The 21,478-nt window shown below is 48.4% G+C and overlaps 1 protein-coding gene across 1 annotated transcript in view; it reads right to left on the minus strand.

Moving 5' to 3' along the window:
* Window positions 1-3,534: 3,534 nt before the first annotated feature.
* Window positions 3,535-21,478, minus strand: part of zfpm1 (zinc finger protein, FOG family member 1) — a 41,521-nt gene continuing 23,577 nt past the window's right edge. The window contains exons 3-7 of the mRNA XM_071517727.1: window positions 8,589-8,691; window positions 8,151-8,399; window positions 6,742-6,975; window positions 6,291-6,533; window positions 3,535-6,164 (exon numbers count right to left, since the gene is read on the minus strand). Coding sequence (XP_071373828.1) covers window positions 3,535-6,164; window positions 6,291-6,533; window positions 6,742-6,975; window positions 8,151-8,399; window positions 8,589-8,691 — 3,459 coding nt within the window. The remainder of the gene's footprint in view (window positions 6,165-6,290; window positions 6,534-6,741; window positions 6,976-8,150; window positions 8,400-8,588; window positions 8,692-21,478) is intronic.

A 21,478-nucleotide genomic window follows, 5' to 3' on the forward strand; every position in this document is an offset into this window, starting at 1 on the left:
TGTTCTAAGAAAAGTCAAGGACTCCCCACTCAAGACTCTATGATGAGAGTTCCTGTGTAGGTGTTTCACAAGCAAAAGAATGGGGGGGGGGGAAAAAATCACTCTTCTTCAGTGTCTCTCAGGACTTTTTTTTTTTTTATTTCCCATGCATAGTTTGGACAAGAGTGTAGTGGAACTTGAAATTGAAAGGAAATGAATAAAACAAAAAAACAAAAAAAAAAGAAATAAAGAAATAAAACAAACAGTCTTGACATTCATTGTAATTTTCTCCATTGTGGACTCATCGGAATCATTCACAAAATGCGCTTTCAACTGAGAAAGAAGTTTTACATGAGAGGGTTTGAAATCTTTCGGGAAGTCCTTCACGGCGGAACGATGACGCGCTTCGGAACGAGGAAAAGTGCTGTATCAACATAAATATATTACAAAAAAAAAAAAAAAAAAAAATGTCCCTAGAACTAAAACATTCAGCACATTTCTATACAACACAGTGCAATAAAAAAAAAACAGGGGGTCAATTCATAAGGATGGTTTTTCCAGCACTGAGTTCCTCAATCTGTGACTACCTGACATCGCTCTCTCTCTCTCTCTCTCTGTCTCTTGCTTCTTCTTCTCTCCCTTTAAGAATGGAGAGAGACAGACCAGTACAATTGTAAACACTCGTAAAAAGTAAGGTAGGACTGGTGCAGCGCGGCTCCGAACCACAGCAGAGCAGAAGATAAACCCTCAAACCCTCTGCTTTTATGTCGGGTTTCCAGTTTTTGGGGACAGGACACATGGGGCGAAGAGTAACGCCTAAGCAGGTTTCGGGGAGTAATTGATTACATGTAACGGGAGTACAGTAATCTGATTACAAAAAATGGCGACTGTAACCCGTTCAATCGGACTGCAGATGCTTTTTGAAAAAAAAACATGAGGCCACTAAAGCTTGTCTGAAGGGGCGAAAGGTGTTAAAATTGCGAGGTTATAGCAGTTGACATAATTTTCCATCTTTTGAACTCTTGATTCCGACTGTAGGGGATAACAATGCTACTCAAATTGCAGTCTAGAAATCAGAATGTTTCCTCGACCGCATATTCTTGGGGATTTTTTTTTTGGAGACAAAGTCGTGCAAAAGTACCTGAAAGTAAGCAGAGTTTGAGTGTTTTTCACGGATTGAGCCAATAACCAGTGAGGGGAAAAGGCTGAATAAGGCAAGGGTCCTTCAACACTACTGCTGTACCTTGAGACTGGTGATAAATAGAGGTCCATATGCGTTCTGTGTGGGCGCTTTTATTAAATATCATATCTCGGCCAGTCAGCGTCGTCCACCTCCGATATGATGGAGGGTCCTCCCTGATCAAAGCTAGTCAATATGTTTTTATGATTTATATATCAGACGACCAGAGAAATCATTCCAGTGTAAAACCTGCCTCACTCTGCCTTAAGGAGCTGCTGACCCACCTAAAACTATTTCAGTGGAGAGTTTTAGTGTCTCATGATGGTCTAAATCCATCCTGAATAAAAGAAGAATAATAGTCCAAGGGTAACATTGGATCCTTGTCGCCTATCAGCACCTTCAATCCAACAAAATAATTGGCATCAGCCTTCAAAAACCCATATTGGTCAAATTTTGGACCTGGGAAAGAAGCGGAAAGAGAAACCGGAAAGAGGAATAAGCAGTTGTCGGTTTCGGCCTTCAAAAACCCTCATCAGTCAAACCCTAGCTAACACTGTATTGCATTTAGAACAGTAGCGCAAGAACATAAGAGTGCGTTCTCTTTCCCTCACACCACAGCCCACAGCTGAAGTGATTACTGTATACGTGTTTATCCGCTGTGTGAAGTGTGTTGTACTAAGTCGTGATGCCTTGATTGTTTCCCTCCCCCCCATTATGCCTTCATTGCCGGACAGAAACACAATCATTAAAAAAAAAAAAAAAAAAAATCACACCTTTTAAGATGTGTGAATTAGACAACCCGCTGCTGATGTGTTTTACAGCTCCTTTAGTATCACCTATAGCATCAACCATCTATAACGTCAGTCTGCGATTAAGAGTGTAGAGCTGTGTGGCCTTTGAGTTCACACATTGCACGGTACGAGACTGGGAACTTTAACGACATACCATTATCTGAAGGAAGGTGGAGAGGATTGTTTCCCTAGAACGAGACGCCAAACAGCTCATAGGAAACACTTGAATTCTCCCAGTCTTGTGTTTGGCATACCTTCAAATCTGGGAGGCTCCAGTATAAAAAAAAGGCGCCGGTATCAGAAGCGCATACTTCAAATTTCTGATCCCGGGAAGCCGTTCGTTGTCGGAAGCCGTTCTTGATCTAATCGTGGAGCTAATTAGCCGGGCCCGGAGGGGATCAAAATAGACGCGGCGTGTTTTTCTCTCACCTCGCCGTCGATTACAGACTACATAAACGAAAAGACAAAACGCTAACGTGAAGGTTCAGTGTGATCCCAGTGATTACTGTGAGAAGATATTACATATCTACACTTAGAAAATACACTTCAACACACCCAGATCCAAACGGTTCCTTCGAACAGTATGAAAAATATACAAATAAAAAATACAAATACTCTCAGACACTAGGTAGGTAGTTTTCTGTTGACATGAAATCAGTGAGGACTCGAAGATAAATATTTCACATTGGTTTTTTTTTCTCTCCCTTGCATTTTTAAAAGAGAAAATAAAAATTTGTGGATATGAAAGAAAAGCAAAAACTGTCCATTTGGAAATATTATCCTTCTGTAATTGGTAACATTGTGATACCACATAGTTGTTTTCAGCTAAAAACACTTTAGCTTCTCTAGTAAGCAAAAAGAGCCAGTGTTGAAACCAAAAGCATTATAGAATTCTTTTTCAGACATCATACACTATGCACAGATAATAAAAACATTAACAATGATCAAGTCTTTTCCGCACGAGAGAAATGATTCCTCCGTTTAGGTCGGGAGCCTCGACGGCTCGGGAAAAGACTAGAGATTCGTCATAATCAGCATCGTCATTACTGGATCATCATCAGTCAGAAATGCTTCAAACAGTCAGAATCAAATTACTGTCATTATAAACAACTCAGTTCGACAGGAGAGACGGAGACGGGGTTTGACATAGATCTTTTTAACGTCCCATAATGCAACATACTGTGAGGCCTGGGAGTGGTGGACGTTGGACGGGGCGGGGGGGGAGGGGAACGAAGAGCGGAGGTGAAATGATCTAGGGACGAGGGCACACCGGTGTGTGCAGGTAGATAGGTAGAAAGCCAGGTAGCATCCATCTCAGCTCTTAGTGTAATACGAACTTTGACCCATAGGAGGAGGAATATCAGTTACCGTACGTTCGTAACACCACCTGTAAATTCGGCCCCCGGGGGCAGCTGGGCGTCGGGGTGCCCTGCCAGGCGAGTAACAGACAGTCATTCAGTTTCATACACGGTGATGCCAGCCGAGCGCCGTCTTGGCACGCATACAGGACGACTGGCAAGAAGGGCAGAGGGGGGTGTCCGAGCTTCTTGGAAGGGAAGAGGAAGAGGAGCGAACGTTCTCGGCTCACTTGACGTGTTCGGCGCTGTGCGAGGAGCAGTAGTATTTCTTATGCGCTATGAAGGTGGAGAGGCTGCTGAACTTGATGTTGCACAGCCGGCAGAAGCGGGAGTTGCCGTTCTGGACGGGCGAGATCAGCGGCGTCTTGGGGCCCGCGGCGGGGGGAAGAGGGGCCGCGGGGGCGGCCTTGTCCGGGTGGAGGGACGACCCTACGGGGTCCCTCAGGGCCTCAGGCACGGGTGACAAAGTCAGAGAGTGGGCCCTGGTGGGGGACAGAGCCAGGGGGGAGCCGGCCGGAGGGGATCCACCCCCGCCCGAGGGGCTGCCGTTCACCAGCGGGGAGGAAGGGGAGGCCGCGTCTCTCCTCGCCTGCCCGTTGACGCTGTCCCGGTGGACTCGGGACGCCGGTTTGGGCTGGTTGGTCGGGGTGGTGGAGGCGGAGGTGGTCGCGGCCACCCCGTCCCTGGGACTGAGGCTGGGGCTGGGGCTGACCACGCTGCCCGGCTGGGGCTGGCCCTCCTGGGGCGGCTGCACGGTCAGCACCAGGCCGTGGGCGCTCTTGAAGTGCTCCACCAGGTCGCAGGTGATGGGCCTGTTCGGGCAGTAGGGGCAGACCACCTGGGGGGAACCGGCGCCTACGCCTTTGGCTCCGGCTCCTGGGGTGGCTGCGAGGGTGGTGGTGGTGGTGTGGTGAGGGGACGTAGCATCAGAGCCAGGTAAGGCAGAGGGGTGAGGGCTGGACGAGGTGCCTTGACCCTGGGGAACCCACTCAGCGGGGAGAGCTTTAGCCTCCATGGGGTGGAGAAGATCTGGGCGCTCCTGCTGAGGCCTGCTCTTGGGAGAGGTGGAGGCCGGTCTCTTGAGCCTGTGGAGCTGCTCCAAGGTGTGGGGCTGGAGGGTGGTGGCGGGGCAATAGTAGGTTTTATGAGCCAGGTAGTTCTCGATGCTGTTGAAGCTGATACTGCAGGCGGTGCACTTGTGGTAGTCGGTGAGGGGCAGGGCGGGGAGAATGCTGCCGCTGCTACTGCGGCGGGGAGCCTCTCGCAGCCGGGGCCTCTTGCTCAGGTCGATCGGGCCGTCTCCTTCGGGGCTGGAGCTGCCCGCCCCGCCGGGGGAGACCTCTTGTTTCACCACCAGGCCCAGGGCAGAGGGAGACGGGGCCGAGGCGGCAGCGGTGGCGGCGACAGCGGCAGCAGCGTTAGCTAGAGCTTCGGTTCTGGCCATGTGGATCTCGTACATCTTCTTCCTCTTGCGTGTGCGGATGGGCTGGGGAAGGAAGGCGGCGGCAGTGGCCTTGGCCATGTGGTTGGACCGCTGGTTGGATGGGTCGTGGCGCGAGGCGCAGTAGAAGCGCTTGTGGACGGTGTAGTTGTCGTGACGGCTGAAGCGGATGTTGCAGGCTTCGCAGAAGGTCCTGGTGGGGTCGTCCTCTGGGTCCTCCGCAGAACCGCTGGCAGGGCTTTGGCTGCCCTCGCTTGCCCTTCCTCCTCCGCCTCCTCCTCCCACACTGCCACCTCCTCCCTCCCCTTCAGAAGAGGAAGATATTCCCTCTCTCCCCATAGGGGTTTCTGTCTTCACTTCCACCAGCCTCCTGGCCTCGGTTGCTCCACTCCCCACCGCAGGGTCTGAGTCACTGGGTGAGGCTGAGGCAGCTCTGCTGGCCGCTCCACCTGGAGGGGACGCTGACGAGCCATGCCCCCCACTGGAAGGCACCGTGGCTGGGGCTGCGTCCCTCACCACCCCTGGGCCTGAAGCCGAGGTCGGGGCTTCTGCCTGGTGCCTGCTGGAGCAGTACAGCCTCTTATGCACGTAGAAGTTGTTGATGTTATTGAAAGTGATGTCACACTCAAAGCAGGTGGCCCCTTTATGGGGCGGAGTGGCCGTGGCGGTAGCTGCAGTCGCTCCGGCGGGGAAGAAGGCAGCTGGGTTGTTTTGAGGAACGGCCTGGCCCTGCTTCAGACGGCTGTGGACCATCTCTGACATTTTAGCAAGGATCTCGGAGGCCTGAGGCAAGATGGCCGCCTCAGGGCTAAACATGTACTGCGGGAGAAACATCGCTCCTCCCGGCAACACCGAGCCCGCCCCTCCCACATGGGCGGGGCTAGAACCAGGAGTGGGACTCGTCGGTTCTGCCTTTACAGCTGTGGCAGATGGACTCTTGGGTGAGGTCGACGTCTGAGATGAAGAGGTGGCAGTGTGCTCCTCTTTTGTCCTCCTCCTCGATTCTTGCTCGCCCTCTTCTTCACCAACCTCCTCCTCCTCTCCATCCTCCCCCATCTCCATCCCCTGCTCTTCCGGCTCAGAGTCTGAGCGAGGCTCCTCTTTGATCCTCAGGTCGGTAGCCAGAGCGTCAGGAGGACTGCAGCCTCGCGGCGTGGCCGAGCCGCCGTTCGCACCGGGGCTGGAGGAGTCCGGGCGGGGGACGCAGGCCGGGGGCTCCCTGTCCTGGGGGGAGGGCTGGAGCTGGGCGTGGTCGGCCGACGTCGGGCTGCTCTGGCGAGGGGTGGGGCTCCTCTCGGCCGGGACCCTCACCTCCAGGTGGGTTCGCACATGCTGCTGAAGCTGGGCGGGCGAGTCGGAGTTGTGGCCGCACACCTGACACTTCAGCACCACCCCAGAGTCTCCTGGACTAAGACCTGATGAAGAGAGTCAGGGTTAGTAGAGTACAACAATAGTTTATGGTTTGGGTAGAATATGCTGTAGAGCAGATCTACAGCATGCAGGTTGCTCTGTACTTGTTCAGCAGGTGAAGCGTGACATACCCGTGGTCAGGGGCAGCTTGGGCAGGCCCGGCCCAGGGGAGTAGACCTCGCTGCGGGACCCAGGCTGGCAAACCATGTGGCTGGTGACCAGATGGCTGTAGAGGATATCCCTGGTGGTGGAGACAAAGCCGCAGCCGTGGCACACCCCGTTCAGTGTGTCCGTGTGCACCTTGAGGTGGCGCTCGCAGTTGGCTTTGGTGGTGAAGGCCGACAGGCAGATGAGACAGACGAACGGGCGCTCGCCTGCGGAGCGATAGAGGGGGGAGAACGAGAGAGGGAGAGAGAAAGAGAGATTAGAGATTAAAGTTTTGGTGGCAAATGATATCAAATGCATGAACTTTGAAGTCTAATATATTGAACAAGCTCGAATTCTTTCCTCAGCTCTCTGTTTATCACCAGTGTTATTGCTTCTGTCCGATTGGTTTAGAGCACATATAAAGCTTGCTCTCACCGCTGTGTGTGCGCATGTGGATCTCCAGTGAGCTGGCGCTGGGGCAGCTCTTGTTGCACTGGGGGAAGGGGCAGATGCGCTCGTTGGGGTAGGACTCCTTGGGCTTGTCCTGCGGCGGGGACGAGGCGGCGGCCGGCTGCTTCTGCCGGCTGGCGCAGTAGTACATGAGGTGGGCCTGGAGGTTCCTCTCGCTGCGGTACCAGATCCCGCAGTCCTTGCAGGGGAAAATGTCCTCTGGGTGGCCGGCGGAACAGAAAAACATGCGGTCAGCTGACTGATCGGAAGCAACAAAACGCGTTTGAGTGATTGGCACTTGCCACAGGGATCAAATTTGGAATTCTTGAGCAAAATTTGTCAGATATCTACTTATAAAACCATATCGAAAATAAAGTATTCACATCAGGGGAGCGTTTAGGACCAAAGTTCCCTCTAAGATCTAAATAATATCTTGTAGGTCATTGCTTCACTTTGTCCACAGAAAGTTGTATATGAGCTTGTTTTGAAAGTTTTGATGGTAAATGATATTAGATACGGGGACTTTGCCATACCAATTTTACCACTGACATCGCATGAGGACCGTTGAATCCAAATAGAAGTAACACAAATGTATGTTTTCAGACAACTGTGACATCTGCACACACACACCCACGCAACACACACTCACACGTACCTTATACCCCAAGTCCACACAATACATACATGTATACCTATAATATATACAGTACATACGCCCACACAACAAAACATCTGTTGTCTGTAAGTCAATCTAAAGCTCTAACAGTTGGAACAAGCACTCGCAACCCGCACACACACACACACACACTTAGTGCATGCATTGCTCCATGGGTATCCACGGCAACAGAACACAAAAGGTTACGGGGAGTCACGCCGTTCCTGTGTCGTATCATCTGGGTTATTTTTGACAACATCCAATAATTAACCGGCTCTTCAGAGAGAGCGCGGCGTTACGAGAGCTGGAAACATCTGCTCATGCTGAAACTTTTACACTTCATCTAGGCTGATTAATCACTGTCACATCTAATGGGTGTATGTGTGTGTGTGTATGCATACACACACACACACACGTGCCCGTCACTGACATCAGTACAGCACAGCACACAATAGGGAACTTTATGAGTGGATAGAAGAGAGGGGAAATTGCTGTGCATTCTAGTGATGATCCTGGTTGTAAAAGAGTTGCAGCACCATCTTGTGGTTCAAAAGGACCATTACAACTATCAGACAAGTAGTGGTTAATTGGACTGTTATGGTCTGCAGGCTGGAGTTTATATGGCAGTGAATAGAGAAAACAATAACACAGAGAGGTAAAGAGAGATGGAGACAAGTTGTAAAAGAGAAAATGAGCCAGCTGTCATTCTATTATATTGTAAAAAAAAAAAAACACTCACTATTGACAACGGCGGTAGCCAGGATGGCCGCCATGCCGGCCTGCTGCGGGAGGAGCTGGATGTCGGAGCGCAGCGCGGCCGGGTACAGCGGCTCCTCCTTCACCGCGGGCTTCTGGGTGACGAGGCTGAGCGGAGGGGAGAGCCGGTCCGGCGGGGGGGAGGAGGAGGAGCAGGAGGGAGGAGACAGCGAGGCCAGGAGGCTCTCGCCGGCCAGGAGCTCTCTGGTCAGCTTGCAGAACAGCTCCTCGCCTGAAACACACACAACCAGCACATAGCTCCAGTCAGCTGGTCTACAAGAATGTATTACATCATACCTGAAGGAGATCGACTCAGGTGGAAACGTTGCTTGTTTTGCTGTAATAGTGGAATTGTAAAAAAAAAATCGGTACTTTGAGGCTCTCTAATACACCTGGTGTGTTTTCTTATGGTAAAGCTTACCTCGGCTGTAGATGGCACAGTTGGCAGCTGTGGCGTCGGAGGTCAACGGGACTCGGCTGAACCAACAGTCTGGGTCTTCACACACCAGAGTCAACCTGGGGCACTGCGTGCACACACACACACACACACACACACAAGGAGGAATGAAGGAACATCATTACACATTTGATTAATAGCGCAAAATTACAACTTATCATTACAGTTACAGCACAGTTACAACCAACATATCGATCTGAATTACACATATGTGTATATGAAGGAAAGACCGTACCCAAACATAAATGTGTGGCTCTGATTTTACATGACATGACAATTTCAAGTCTGCGTTCTCTGGTTTGGAGTCGTTTTTATGCTAGGCTATATACTACATCCTATTCTAACAGATAAAGAGAAAATGAAAATTGTTGTTAGGTGTTGTAAGGGAGCCATGCAACTGATAACGCTGCTAAGATTTACAAAGATGAATATTGCTGCAAATAACATCTTAGAATCCATAAAAGACTGATTTATTGATTTGTTGTTTTTGTGTGTCACTGTTTTGATTCATTTTGCTCAGTTTATCTGTAAATACTGTGTATAAATCTGGCATTTGCTTGTGTAGATTTTATACTCTTGTTAGGTTACAGTAAACTGTCTTGTCTTTAGCTCTAGTCTCTACTCCAAAACACTCTGAGTTGTAGCTTGAGAAGAGTCAGCTCAGTTAACCTGAACTAACTGTTAGCTAGCTAACTAGCTAGCAGGCTCATTTAGCAAAACAACTGGTGTTAATGTTACCATGTGACTACTAGCCACTACTAACGCTATTAGATATGTTAGCTAGTGTGCTAATCGGACGGGTTTACAACAAGACAGTGACGGTTAGCTGAACAGATACTATGGTTAGCTAGCTAACAAGCTGATATTATCTAAACACAACATCCATTAGATTAGTGGCAAAAGTCAAAACAGCTCAGAAGTGAACAATGTTTATTCAGTTCTGTTGAGTCAAGTTGTTCATTTAGACACAGCTGTTGTTGCCAAAGAGCTGAAGACTTCCAATATGGCCGCCAGAGGGTAAGTTATGTCACCTGAAAGCCCTCGATTTTTACCTTCGCCAAGGAGGTTATGTTTTCAGTGCATTTGTTTGTTTGTCTGTTAGCAGGATTACGGAAAAACTACTTGCCCGATTTTCATGAAACTTAGTGGAAGGGTGCAGCATGGGCCAAGGAAGAACCCATTAAATTTTGGAGCGGATCCGGATCCGACTCACGAACAAGCAATAATAGCACGAACCTTGGCGGAGGTCTGCGCTCTCCGAGTGCCCTTCTAGTCTTTTAAGAGTTCATTCTCTACATTATCTGGCGTGCTTTACAGTATGTCCACCATGAAAATAACCACAAAAATGTACGCATAACTGCAGTCAATTGGGAATACACAGCAACACAGTGCTGTCCAGTCTGTGGCCGGCAGTAAACACTGGTTTATAAAGAGACAGCCGAGCCGGGGAGCATTAGACGATCACAACCCGAGAAGGAAATGAGGAAATGAGTGGAGCACGGGCTGAACAAAGCCACGTAGGAAAGAGGGGATAGATATAAATGAGAAGACAGAAGAAAGGAAGAGGGGAGAGAGGGGAAAAAAAAGAGAGCGAAAGAAACCCCAGGAGGGAGCGGGTGAAGAAAAGGGGGAAGAGAAAGGAGATCAGATGAGGTCGGCGGGCTGCTATTCAGCCCGGGCCGCCACAATGAGATCCTCTCTGGATACACCGGACAAAGACTGGGAAGTCAACATCTACTGCGCTCGCATGTGTGGAGGTATGAGAGGGAGACAGACAGCCAGACAGAGAGGGAGAGATAGAGAGGGAGGCAGTGAATACATAAAACACACACACACACACACACACACACACACCTGTGCGTCCTGAGTACAATCTTGTCTTTGTTCATAGGAGGCTCCAAGAGCATTCCCTCCGACGATCACTCCCAGGACACAGGCTTATCCCATGTCTCCGTGACACACACACACACACACACACACACACACACACACACACCAAGTTCTGGAGTACAACAGTTAGCCATTGTCAGCTCATAACTACGACTTTTTTACTCCGAATCTGCATAAACTACCCTTTATCAAATGAATACTACACCTTTAACACCAATATTAACTTGTCCAAAAGCCTGCAAAGTAGCAATGTTTCTCAACAGATGGGTCGGGACCCTCTATGTGGGTCACAGAGCACCAGATGTTCACTGATTTCAATGGGAGAAGGACTATAAACACAGATCCACCTACCGGCTCTGTTAGATGCAACTTGGCGGCAAAAGCTGAATTTTCCCAACTTTGCCCTTCTACCCTGGCAGGGAAGACAAACCAGGTGTTCAAATATCTTTGCAAATCCATGTACACACATAATGTTATTGCTCCAGATCTTCCAATAAAGATAAAAGAATGAAATAAGCAAGAGATTTCCTACTCTGACTGGCCATTTTTGAGTCTGGAAAGAAACTTTTCCTGGAGAGAAAACACAAAAGCTTAATTTCCATTCTAATTCCTATTCCAGTCTCCTGTAATCTCTCCATTTAATCAATTCTGCAAAAAATATCCTATCATACATTTTGAAAAGAAATGAGGCACTGAAAATGAACAGTCACATATTTAATAGATCAGGGTTTTTTTTTTGCATTGGTACATGGATGGAATAGCTGAAGTTCCGCCTTATCAAATTCAGCTTGACAAGGAATTTTGCCATTGGGGTTTACTGATATCCCATGATGCCGAGCAGTATGGCCACAATTATGAATGCAGCAGAATACTGTGCATTGAGGCGCTGCTGTCGAGGGTTTTGCAGATGAGAGGCTGATTGCAGTACTGCTGAAACGACACCAGGAGGCAGCATTTGCTCAGTGCCAGACCTGGGAATCCTCGACCCAACGGTAACTGGAGGGTGAAAGTAGACATGATGGGTTACTCTGCTTCTAAACTAACTGTTTCTCCTGTTGCTTGCGTGTTATTTTTGTCTCTCAGCTGTCTGCTTTAATGCCAGCGTTCCCACTGTGGCCCTCAAGTAAAGTTCCATGACATTTTCCCATGACTTTGCATAAGTTGTGGCGATTTCATGACCTAAAAAACGTTCTTCCTTCCTGGTTTGTTAGCGTTGTTTTTCTAAAGGGTTGAACAGTCTGGTTTCCACTTCAGTGTGTGAAACGAATTGTAAACCACATTCTGCTATATTCCTGTAAAGTGACACATTTGTAAAATCCCTTGATGCTTCCTGGCTCCCCCAGAGAATTGATCCAATTACCTGACTTTTCCCTGTCTAGAATACACCTCTCAGAATTCCATGATACTCCACAAACCCTGTTTTACAGCAGGTGTACGATGCACACCCATTTGTTGAGCAGGGATTCCCCCAGACTAATGAGAAATCTCACCGCGCACGTATCTAGACCTCCTTTTTTTGTCTACAACGATCCACCGAAGAAACCTCGCTTCTCCTCCCAGCTCCTTATTCCCCCAAATCCGACCCGTTAAGAGGAGAAGGAGGGGGGGGGGGGGGGGGGGCTGCGCTGATCCACAGGGCGTATCAGTAATCTGCACCCTACCACTCCATTTAAGTGTCTGCTTGCCTAGGGTGAAAACCTTTGCTTCATTAGGATATGACTGATGCGGAAGATAAGAGCGCTCGCGGGGAGCCGAAACTTAAAATACCTGAGGTGGATCGACTTTGTCTGCGGGGAGAAGACAGTCAGGGACGGGCAGAGAGGAGGGGAAGGGAAGGGAAGGGAAGGGAAGGACAGAAGGAAGGCTCTCAGTCTGTTGTACACTGAAGATTGAGGCAGAGCGTATTGTATTTCATGGGGAACTAGCGCTGATGTGGAGATACGGCTGCTTTTGTTTTAATTTGTAACCCAATGCTGGAGCCGTCTGAGCTGTAAGTACTGCTAATTTGTTTCAGACTAATTCATCACGGCCACGGCTTCGGAATTCACCATGATAGGCCAGTGGGGAGAGCTCGGCAGCGCACAAGTGGAAAACACACACACACACACACACACGCAGAGAGAGAGAGAGAGAGAGAGAGAGAGAGAGAGGTTGTCTTCAGAGAAAAAATGAAAATAAAATCATACTTTAAAGCTTTGAAATATCTAACTAATTACCTATTCTGAGTGTGATACTCTCAAATCAGTCCATGCCTAACAATAAATAAACCTAAAACTATTTCATTAGTCTCGGTTTCAATAGAGAGTTTTAGTGTCCATGATGATCTAGATGCGGTTTCAGAGGCTTTTCCACCCTGTTCTGGGCGAAACACTGAATGCTTGGATTTCTTTGGTATATTTTAGCCATGAAAATGGTCATATCGGCACAAAATATCAGCTTTCAATCCAAAAACATCGGGATCAGCTTTCAAAAGCCCATATCGGTCCAACCCAAGTATAAACCCAAGCAGCAGCCAATAGAGAGAGACCTCGGGATCAGATGAGGAAGATAGGAAGCCTGAAGGACCCGAAGGGAAATGTTCTGATCAGTTTGGAAGCCGGCCTTCGGACTCAATGGGATTCAGGAACCACTTTAGGAGCTACAGTAGCACGGATATACTTAAGATATACAGGAAAATCTGAAATCACTGGGGAATCTATCACTCAGTCATAATGTACTGAGCAGAAACAGACAGAAAACCATGTTTCTTTGTATCCGAAGAAGCACATCCAGATCCAGATTGAGAGCTGGTGCCAGAGTCCTTTGTCCTTCAGGTAGCACCAGAAAGCAAAAGGACTGAAGTAGTAGAATGAAACTGCAATGCCAACAAACAAACAATTATGTTCAACAATGAAAAAAAATATGACGGCAGACTCGTCGGGCACACTGTACAAGCAGAAGCAAATACACACTCGTCCATACACACACACAGAGCCTCAGAGCCAGATAATGAGAATCAAAGAGGCACAGGGCCAGATCACAGTTTGATGAGGGTGTGTGTGTGTGTGTGTGTGTGTGCATAATTAACCAAGCCAGTAGAGAATGCAGATGCCAGAGATGTGGGGGTGAGTTAAGGGGAACGGAGAGGCCACCGGATGGTATCGAAACCCTTTTCACTTCTCTTGGTCCCACTCCGATCGCGCTGAATCAAATCACGAACTGTCGCCTCGCGGAACGTGATTGGACGCCCAACTAGCAGACTACAGTCGCTCAAAAAAACCCTTCTGACTTTATGAGCATACAGAATGCAGAATGAATTCATCTTGAATTATTTGCTTGATATGTACAATGTGTATAATATGTACCATGTACTCTATCAAAGGTAAGTATCTTTCTGAAGTGAAACGGGAATTCTACAAATGTGTGAGACCATGGCGGAAACGATTGGCAGCGTCTATCTCACACCAGTGGTATTGGTTAGTGGTAGTGTTTCTTAAAGTTAAGACTACATTTCCCATAAACCCTGTTGCTTCCTGCCCCCCCTCCTCCCCCTCCCCGAATCAACATGTTGCAAGTGATTTTTTCCATCGGCCTTTCACTCCTTTCACCAATCTGCCACTGCCAGAAACTCTGAAAGCTTTAGCTCTCGTTTGCTCTGGAAGAACAGCGCCCTCTTCCTGTTTTGTGCCATAAAGCGATCCAGCAGATTTCCCTCCAAATCCGACCCGGTGTCGCACAATGTAAAATACAGTGTAGAGGCCGCTACTCTTCTCGGCGATGGTCTCGTTTGTTTACAGTAATTATACTAATGTCTCAAAATGAATGCGGTAATGATTTATGGATGACTTTGCCTGGATAAATAAAGGATAAAAAAGTCGCATTACGTCAACATTGAACCAATTATTTCATGGCGAATGTCACGACTTGGATCAAGGGACTGCATTCATGTATCGGGTATCATGTTATCTATTCACAAACATTAAAAAAAAGTCAAGGGAGAGGACTCTTGAGTGATTGTGACGCCTCAGGACAGTAGGGAGTGGAAAAGGATGGAAGAAGACCGAGTGGAGAAGGGTAGAAAGGAAAGGAAAGGAAAGGACAGGAAAAGAGAACAAGAGTGAGACGGGACGGCTTCGAAGCTCCCGGGGAAGGACAGAATATGTTGACGACTTCATATTATTATTTGGTCGATGTGACAAATTATTAGACGTAGGCCACCAGACGATCAGCTCAGAGTGAACTTTGCTCCTGAATGCTCCGCTGATGTGATTTTTTTTTTCCCATTAACGCATATCTTCCAAACAGATTTCTGCCACCTTCACAGTCCATTCTAATGCTAAAACCCCCGAACGCGGATGCACTTAGGCTGAGGTGCGGCGAGTGCCACACCTTCCTCCCCTGTGATTGCCGGCCCCTTTCTCTTCCTCAATCCGCCCGTTCCCGTTCCCGTCCGTCCCGTCCCGTCCCGTCCCGTCCCGTCCGTCTATCAGCGGGCTGTCAGGCCTTCCCCACGGCGGAGCGGCGGCGGCGGCTACATTGAGAGCGCCCCGCTTTAAGCCCCATCAGCCGGAGGAGAGTCTTTGAGCCGCAGTCTAAGCCCCCTTTCGCCCCGGACCCCGGTCCCCCTCATGAATATTAACCAGCCCCGAGCCCGGCTTTAATCTGCCTGATCCCCGCACTGCTGCCGCCGAGACGATAGCGAATCTAATTATTTGGTCTGATATTAACCCCCCCCCCGCCCGCCTCCCCACCACCACCACCACCCCCACACACACACACACACACACACACACACACACTCCCCATCCCCACCCCAACCCCAAGTCCTCGCCATCGCTGCTGTAACATTCACGTGTGTGTGTGTGTGTGTGTGTGTGTATGCAAACCACTCACACACACTCAATTCGCGAGCCATTCGCTCACGTGCCAAGCTGAACTCCTTCCGCTCGTGCACCCAAGTCGATTCACATATAACACACACTCTCACACACACACACACACACACTCCCCCACCCCCAGCGCAGCCTGCGACGCCCTCGCCTTATCAGCCCCGAAAACGCCCTCCTCCTCCGCCGATAAAACTTGAATGCAAATGATGCCAGGCTGATTTCATTTCTTTCATTTTCGTTCCTCCGTTCCCTCGTTCAGTATCAGAATGGAGAGACGGAGAGTTCCTCTGCCTTTCTCTTTGGGGGGGGGGGGCGGGGTGAAACAGCAGGAGAGAACTTTCCCTGAACTAACCCCCCCCCCTCCCCCAACGTCTAACCCCCATCTCAATATAGCCTCATGCTATATATATACACACTTCAATTAAAGGGGAGGAAATAGAAAAAAAAAAAACACCCCCATACCCCCCCACACACACACACACAACTGCCATACGCTGCAGATGAGGAGATTAAGATTTCTCGGTACAGCTGTCAACGGCCACAGTTACGCGGCTCCCACTGGGGAATAAGTGTTTGTATATGTAAATCAGGGCCGGTAGCGCCTGGCACATTTCTGCGTCTCAATGGTGTATACTGTTTCACGTCCTTTAATATGGTTTACACTGTCTTGATGGCCTGAACAGGATAGTCCCACGGTCATTACATGTAAAACACGTAAGCAAATAATCTATATTGGCGGGTAGATATTTCGGTTTGCCGATATTGACGTTTGAATATGGGATGCGGTCCAGTCAGTGTCGTCCACCTCTGATATGATGGATATGATGCAGTTTGATGATATATATTATTGTGGAATTGATCAATACTAAACTGGTTGTCTATGGGAAGCCCTTATCCTGAACTGATTCTAATGCGTTAATACATTTTAATATCATTATTGTTAGGTTTCAATGGAGTTTTAGTGTCCCATGATGGTCTAAATGCTGTTTCAGAGGCTTTTCCACCCTGATAAGAATAAAAACATAAGGGGAATACGCATTTTTTTTTTTTTTTTTGGGGCATAAAAGTAGTGTAAAGATACTGAATACCAGTGTGAAATAGCAGCGATTGGCAGATTCAATACAAAAATATTGGTAGAAGCATTCAAAAACCTGCATCAGGTACTGAACCCTAACAATTACAGTAGTTAGTATAATAGTAATGTATGTGTATATAGTAGTAGTATACTGTATAGTAGTATTTAAAATATTATGTGTTTCCTGAGTTGGAAACTCAGTAAGCCATCTTGCTCCTCTGCTGACCTTTTCAACCATCATTCATTCACTCACTCCTCTCACAAAATCATTCATTCAATCATCCAATTCACCCTCTTCCTCCCTTCTCCTCTTTCACTGTCTCTCCCATAACCCCCCCCCCCCACACACACACACACACACACACACACACACACTTTGCTCCTATTCACCTCTTTCTTTCTTAATCTCCGATTCCTCCCTCTCTCTCTCTTCCTCTCCAACTCTCATTCCTACCCCCCCCCCCCCCCCCCCACCCCCCCCCCCCCCCACCCCACCCCATCCTATCTCTCTTTCTCTTTCTCTCTCTCTCTTTCTATCTCTCTGCTACAGGAAATGGTTTCTTTCCCAAATCCAGGGGGTTGGAGGGGGTTACTCACTGTCCCAAACAAAGAGGTCACTGTGTGAATCCTCCAAAAATACAAAGAAGAAAAGGAAGGCAGATAAAAATCAGAAACCTACTCTCATCCGCTTCTCTCATACACACACGCACACACACACACACACACAACGCTCTCCCTCTCTTGCACTCACGCAAGGCATTTCTCCAACAATCAACAACAACGGAGGAAACTCTTTTACACTGTACATTCGCTACAAATATCGCAAATACAGTACAGTATACATTGGCAGTACAGTGACTGAAAGCCTATATTCCCTTGTGCAGGCGTGCTCATGCACAGCCGCACATATCGGGCGCACACCTCCGAGAAGAAAAGAAAAAAAAAAAAAAAAAAAAGAGAGGGAGCCAGGTTTGATGAGCTGCATGCAAATGACATGTAAAAATATAAAACTGCGATACTTAAAACGGGGGCCGAGATAAGAGATTTGAAAATGAGGCACTCTTGGAAAGCGGGCTCCTGAACTGCCGGAGATGAGGCTCAGAGATAGAGGAGGGATAGAGGTTTTCCCTCTCCTCTCTTACACCTCCTCCTCCTCCTCCTCCTCCTCCTCCTCCTCCTCCTCTTTCCCTCTCCTTCCTCCTCCTCCACCCCTGCAGAAGCCAGTGCAGATGACAGGGAGATGCAGATACCAGCCAGTCATTGCCACTGAGTGATGAGAGCGAACACCTCCCTCCACCTTCCCTTCTTTCCTGCCGTCTATTCCTCCTCCTCCTCTCTTCTTCTTCTTCTTCTCCGTTTCCCGTTCTCTGTCCCTCTCTCTCGTTCGTTTCTTGTCGTCGCTCCTGTTTTTTGTTTCGGTCGATGGCACCTTTTCCCCCCCTCTTTTCACTTCGAGTCCCCTTTGTTCCTTTTTCCTGCCTGGCTGGATTTCTGTCTTTTTTTTCCCCCTCCATCTATCAGTATTCCATCTTTCTTGGCTGGTTTTCTCCCCTCTTTCCAATCATTCCTTCTCTCTTTCCCTCCCTCTCTCTCTCTCTCTCTCTCTCTCTCTCAGGGTGATCGACTTCCTCTGTCAGGGCCAGATTGACAGACGGAGAGACAGACAGCGACTGTCATGGTGTGGGCGAGTTAGGACGACAGGTAGAGGTAGAGGTAGCCTATGTGGAGCACACAGATTCAATCGCCGCAGATAAAAGCTGGCTCTCCTTAGGGCCATGATGCACTGGGGCAACATTTTTTTGAGGCACAATATTTCCTGCACTGGGGCAACATTTTTTTGAGGCACAATATTTCCACCGGCAAGCGGATGAGGATTTGATAATGAATGTGGAGAGCGTAGAGCAGCTACAAGGGAAACAAACGTACAAGGGAAATACTGTTCATTGCATTTGCTTTGCTCCATAGTGGAACCTCTGTGACTTCATGAACCAATGAAAACTACAGCAGTTGGTTATGCTGCCGTACTAATTAGGGCTAGACCAGTATACCAGGCCGATATTGGCATTTTATTAATTATGAGTCAAGTCAGTCGGTGTGGTCCACAGCTGATATGATGGAGGTTCCTCCCTTATCACAGCGAGTCAATATGTTTTTATTATGATTATTTTGATATCAGATATGACCAGAGAAATCATTGGAGTGGAGGATGTAGAGTCTGTAAAACCTGCCTCACCCTGCCTTAAGGAGCTGCTGACCCACCTGAAACTATTTCATTAGTCTGGCTTTCAATGAGTTTTAATGTCCCATGATGGTCTAAATGCTGCTTCAGAGGCTTTTCCACCCTGACAAGAATACAATTCTGGGTGAAACACTGAATACTTGCAATTTTTTTGTCATGAAAGTGGTCAAATTGAAAGATTGAATATCAGCCATCAGCAACTTCAGTCGAAAAGCATCGGCATCAGCCTTCAAAAACCCATATTGCTAACGCAAATAGCAATGGGCCATCAACTTGTGGTTTAACTCGCTACTCCTCTTTTTATGCACATTCCTCGCGTATCGTTTTCTTTCAGGGGGTGGGGGTGGGGGGAGGGGGGGCACCGAGGAAGGTGTCTACCACTTACTGTAATCACCGATTTGTCATCTTCTGAAGGAGTACCATTTTAATTAACATTCTAATTTGATGGGCGGAGGAGACAGAGAAACAGAGAGGCAGAGAAACACTGTTGATGAGTTCCGATAAAATGTAAGATCTGAATCAGGATGTAAACAAACTGGCTCGGAGACACACACGCACCCAAAAAAAAAAAAGAGAGAGAAAACGATAGAGAGAGAGAGCGGGCGGAGGAGTCGGCGATCACCTTCACTCGTCCTTCCAGGGGGAACGAGAGAACGAGGAAGTCGAGGGGTGGGGGGGAGAGAAGAGGGGGGAAACAGGAGGTGGAGGGGAGCAGGAGAGGAGAGACTACCCAAAAAGTGTGTTTGAAAAGCCGTGGGTGGCGCGCCTTATCGCCCCAGTTCTCCTGGAGAGATTATTGGGGGATTAGTGCGAACGCTTGTTTCTAAAACATGATGAAAAGACGTTCGGCGCGTGATAACGCTTTGAACTCCCCTACTCCGCTCCTTCTAGGATCGTGCCTTCGGGCTGCCTTTTTCCGCGAAAGACAGGATGGGGGGGGTGGGGGAGGGGGAGGAGGGGCGGTGAGAGTGTTGAAGGGAGGGAGAACAATAGCGGCAAACGTTGTTAAGCGGAGTTGCTCCTGTGGTAGCGCGTTGCACGAGTGGGACGGGGACTTCGGTTTCGGACAATTCGAGAAATGGACCAACTCGGGTCTTTCGGGACAAAGCGACAGACGCGAAACTCTGCCGCTTGAACTCTATCCGGACACGACACTCTCTACGCTCGTGCACACTTTACCTGTCATCACCTGAACTAGTGGCATTGTAAACTGTTGGTTACCCCCCCCCCAAACCCTTAAAACCCTTAAAAACCCAACACCCGACAAACCCTAACAGTCCTCATCCGATCAAAGAATTCCGGAACAATCGCGCAACTTTTGCCCAATCGCGCGCGCTTCCATTATCAGTTAATTAAAGCAGGATCCAATCAGAAAGAGGAGAGATATAATATCAGATTTGTATGTGCGATCCAATCAGAATAACAGCGGTGGCGTGCTCGCTCCTGGGTTGCCATGGGAGGCTCGCCGAGGAGGACCTGGTTGCTCACTCAACCAAAAACTGTGAGGAATCAGCAGCCAACTGATCAGTTGATCAGTAAACATTATTATACCCTGTTCTAAAGTCCAACAGCCATATCAGCCAGAATATATTTAAATAGATAAATGGTTTTACGCCTCTTTCTCAAGAGATGCAAATGGCAGGATTTCCATATGACACAGGCCAGTTAACACGCTGCTAATCTAATGAAGGAGATCTGTTCGACAGAGAGAGAGAGAGACAGAGAGGGAGAAAGAGAAAGAGAGATGAGATCCAGTTCCCCTCTCTCTCTCTCTCTCTCTCTCTGCCCCTCCCTGATTTCTTAGAACTGACAAACTCATCCCCACCCACACAATGATACACACACACATGCTAAGATACACTAACCAATATCAAAAGGCATATAACTGTACAGTCAGATTAAAGAACAAATTACTCAAGTACAGGTGTGTACGTTTATGCGGACGATTGTGTCTATTTGCATGCATGCATATGTGCTGCTGGAGTGTGCACGCACATTCAAAACGCTCCCCGATCAAGTTGTGTTGCCGGGTAGGCCTCGTATTAAACTGATAGCTTATCTGGTCGGTGCCAAATAAGAAGCAAATTTGTTGAGAGAGGAGTTGAGTGAGAGAGGGCAGCGCTGGAAGGGGCAGGACTGCCAAGCGGGCCATGCCAATCTCACCCAGAGATGGAGGGTGTGGGGTGGTGGGGGGGGGGGGGGCAAAAGCCTGGGGGGGCTTCAGAGATCCCAATATGGCTGAAGGCTGTGGGAGACAGGTGGCATAGGTAAGATAGACGTCAGGAAGGAGAGGGAGCTACGGTGGATTTGGAAGAGAAAAAAAAAAAAAAGACATATACAGGAAATTTCCACGCCTATGGAACGGAACCGATGGTGAAAGCATGTCCGGAGCGGGGGGAGATGGGCGGCGTAGATGGAAGAGCGGCGGCAACACTAGGGATGACCAATGTCCAGCCACAAGGAAAATCTTTCTATGGAGATAACATACAGCGGATATCAAGTCTACACCCTCTTTCAAATTCCCTAGTTTTCGTTGCCTTAAGGCCTGTGATGGAAACCCATTAAATCAGACTTTTTTTTTTTTCCACTTTCGTTTATACACAGCATCCGGCAAAAATCAAGGTAACACCAAAAGGCAATTAATAAAAATGGAAAACTAATGTGCACGCCCTTCAGTTAATAAAAGATAGACGCATCTTCTGCTTTGATAACAGCAGTCAGGATGTTTGGATAAGTCTCTACCAAGTGAGCACATCTGGAGTCAGGGCTTTTTCTCCCATTT

The sequence above is a fragment of the Centroberyx affinis genome, unplaced genomic scaffold, assembly GCF_046629955.1.
Source record: "Centroberyx affinis isolate AG114_WGS23_722 - 3 ecotype Tasmania unplaced genomic scaffold, CSIRO-AGI_Caff_v1 ptg000515l_1, whole genome shotgun sequence".
Taxonomy (NCBI): Eukaryota; Metazoa; Chordata; class Actinopteri; order Beryciformes; family Berycidae; genus Centroberyx; species Centroberyx affinis.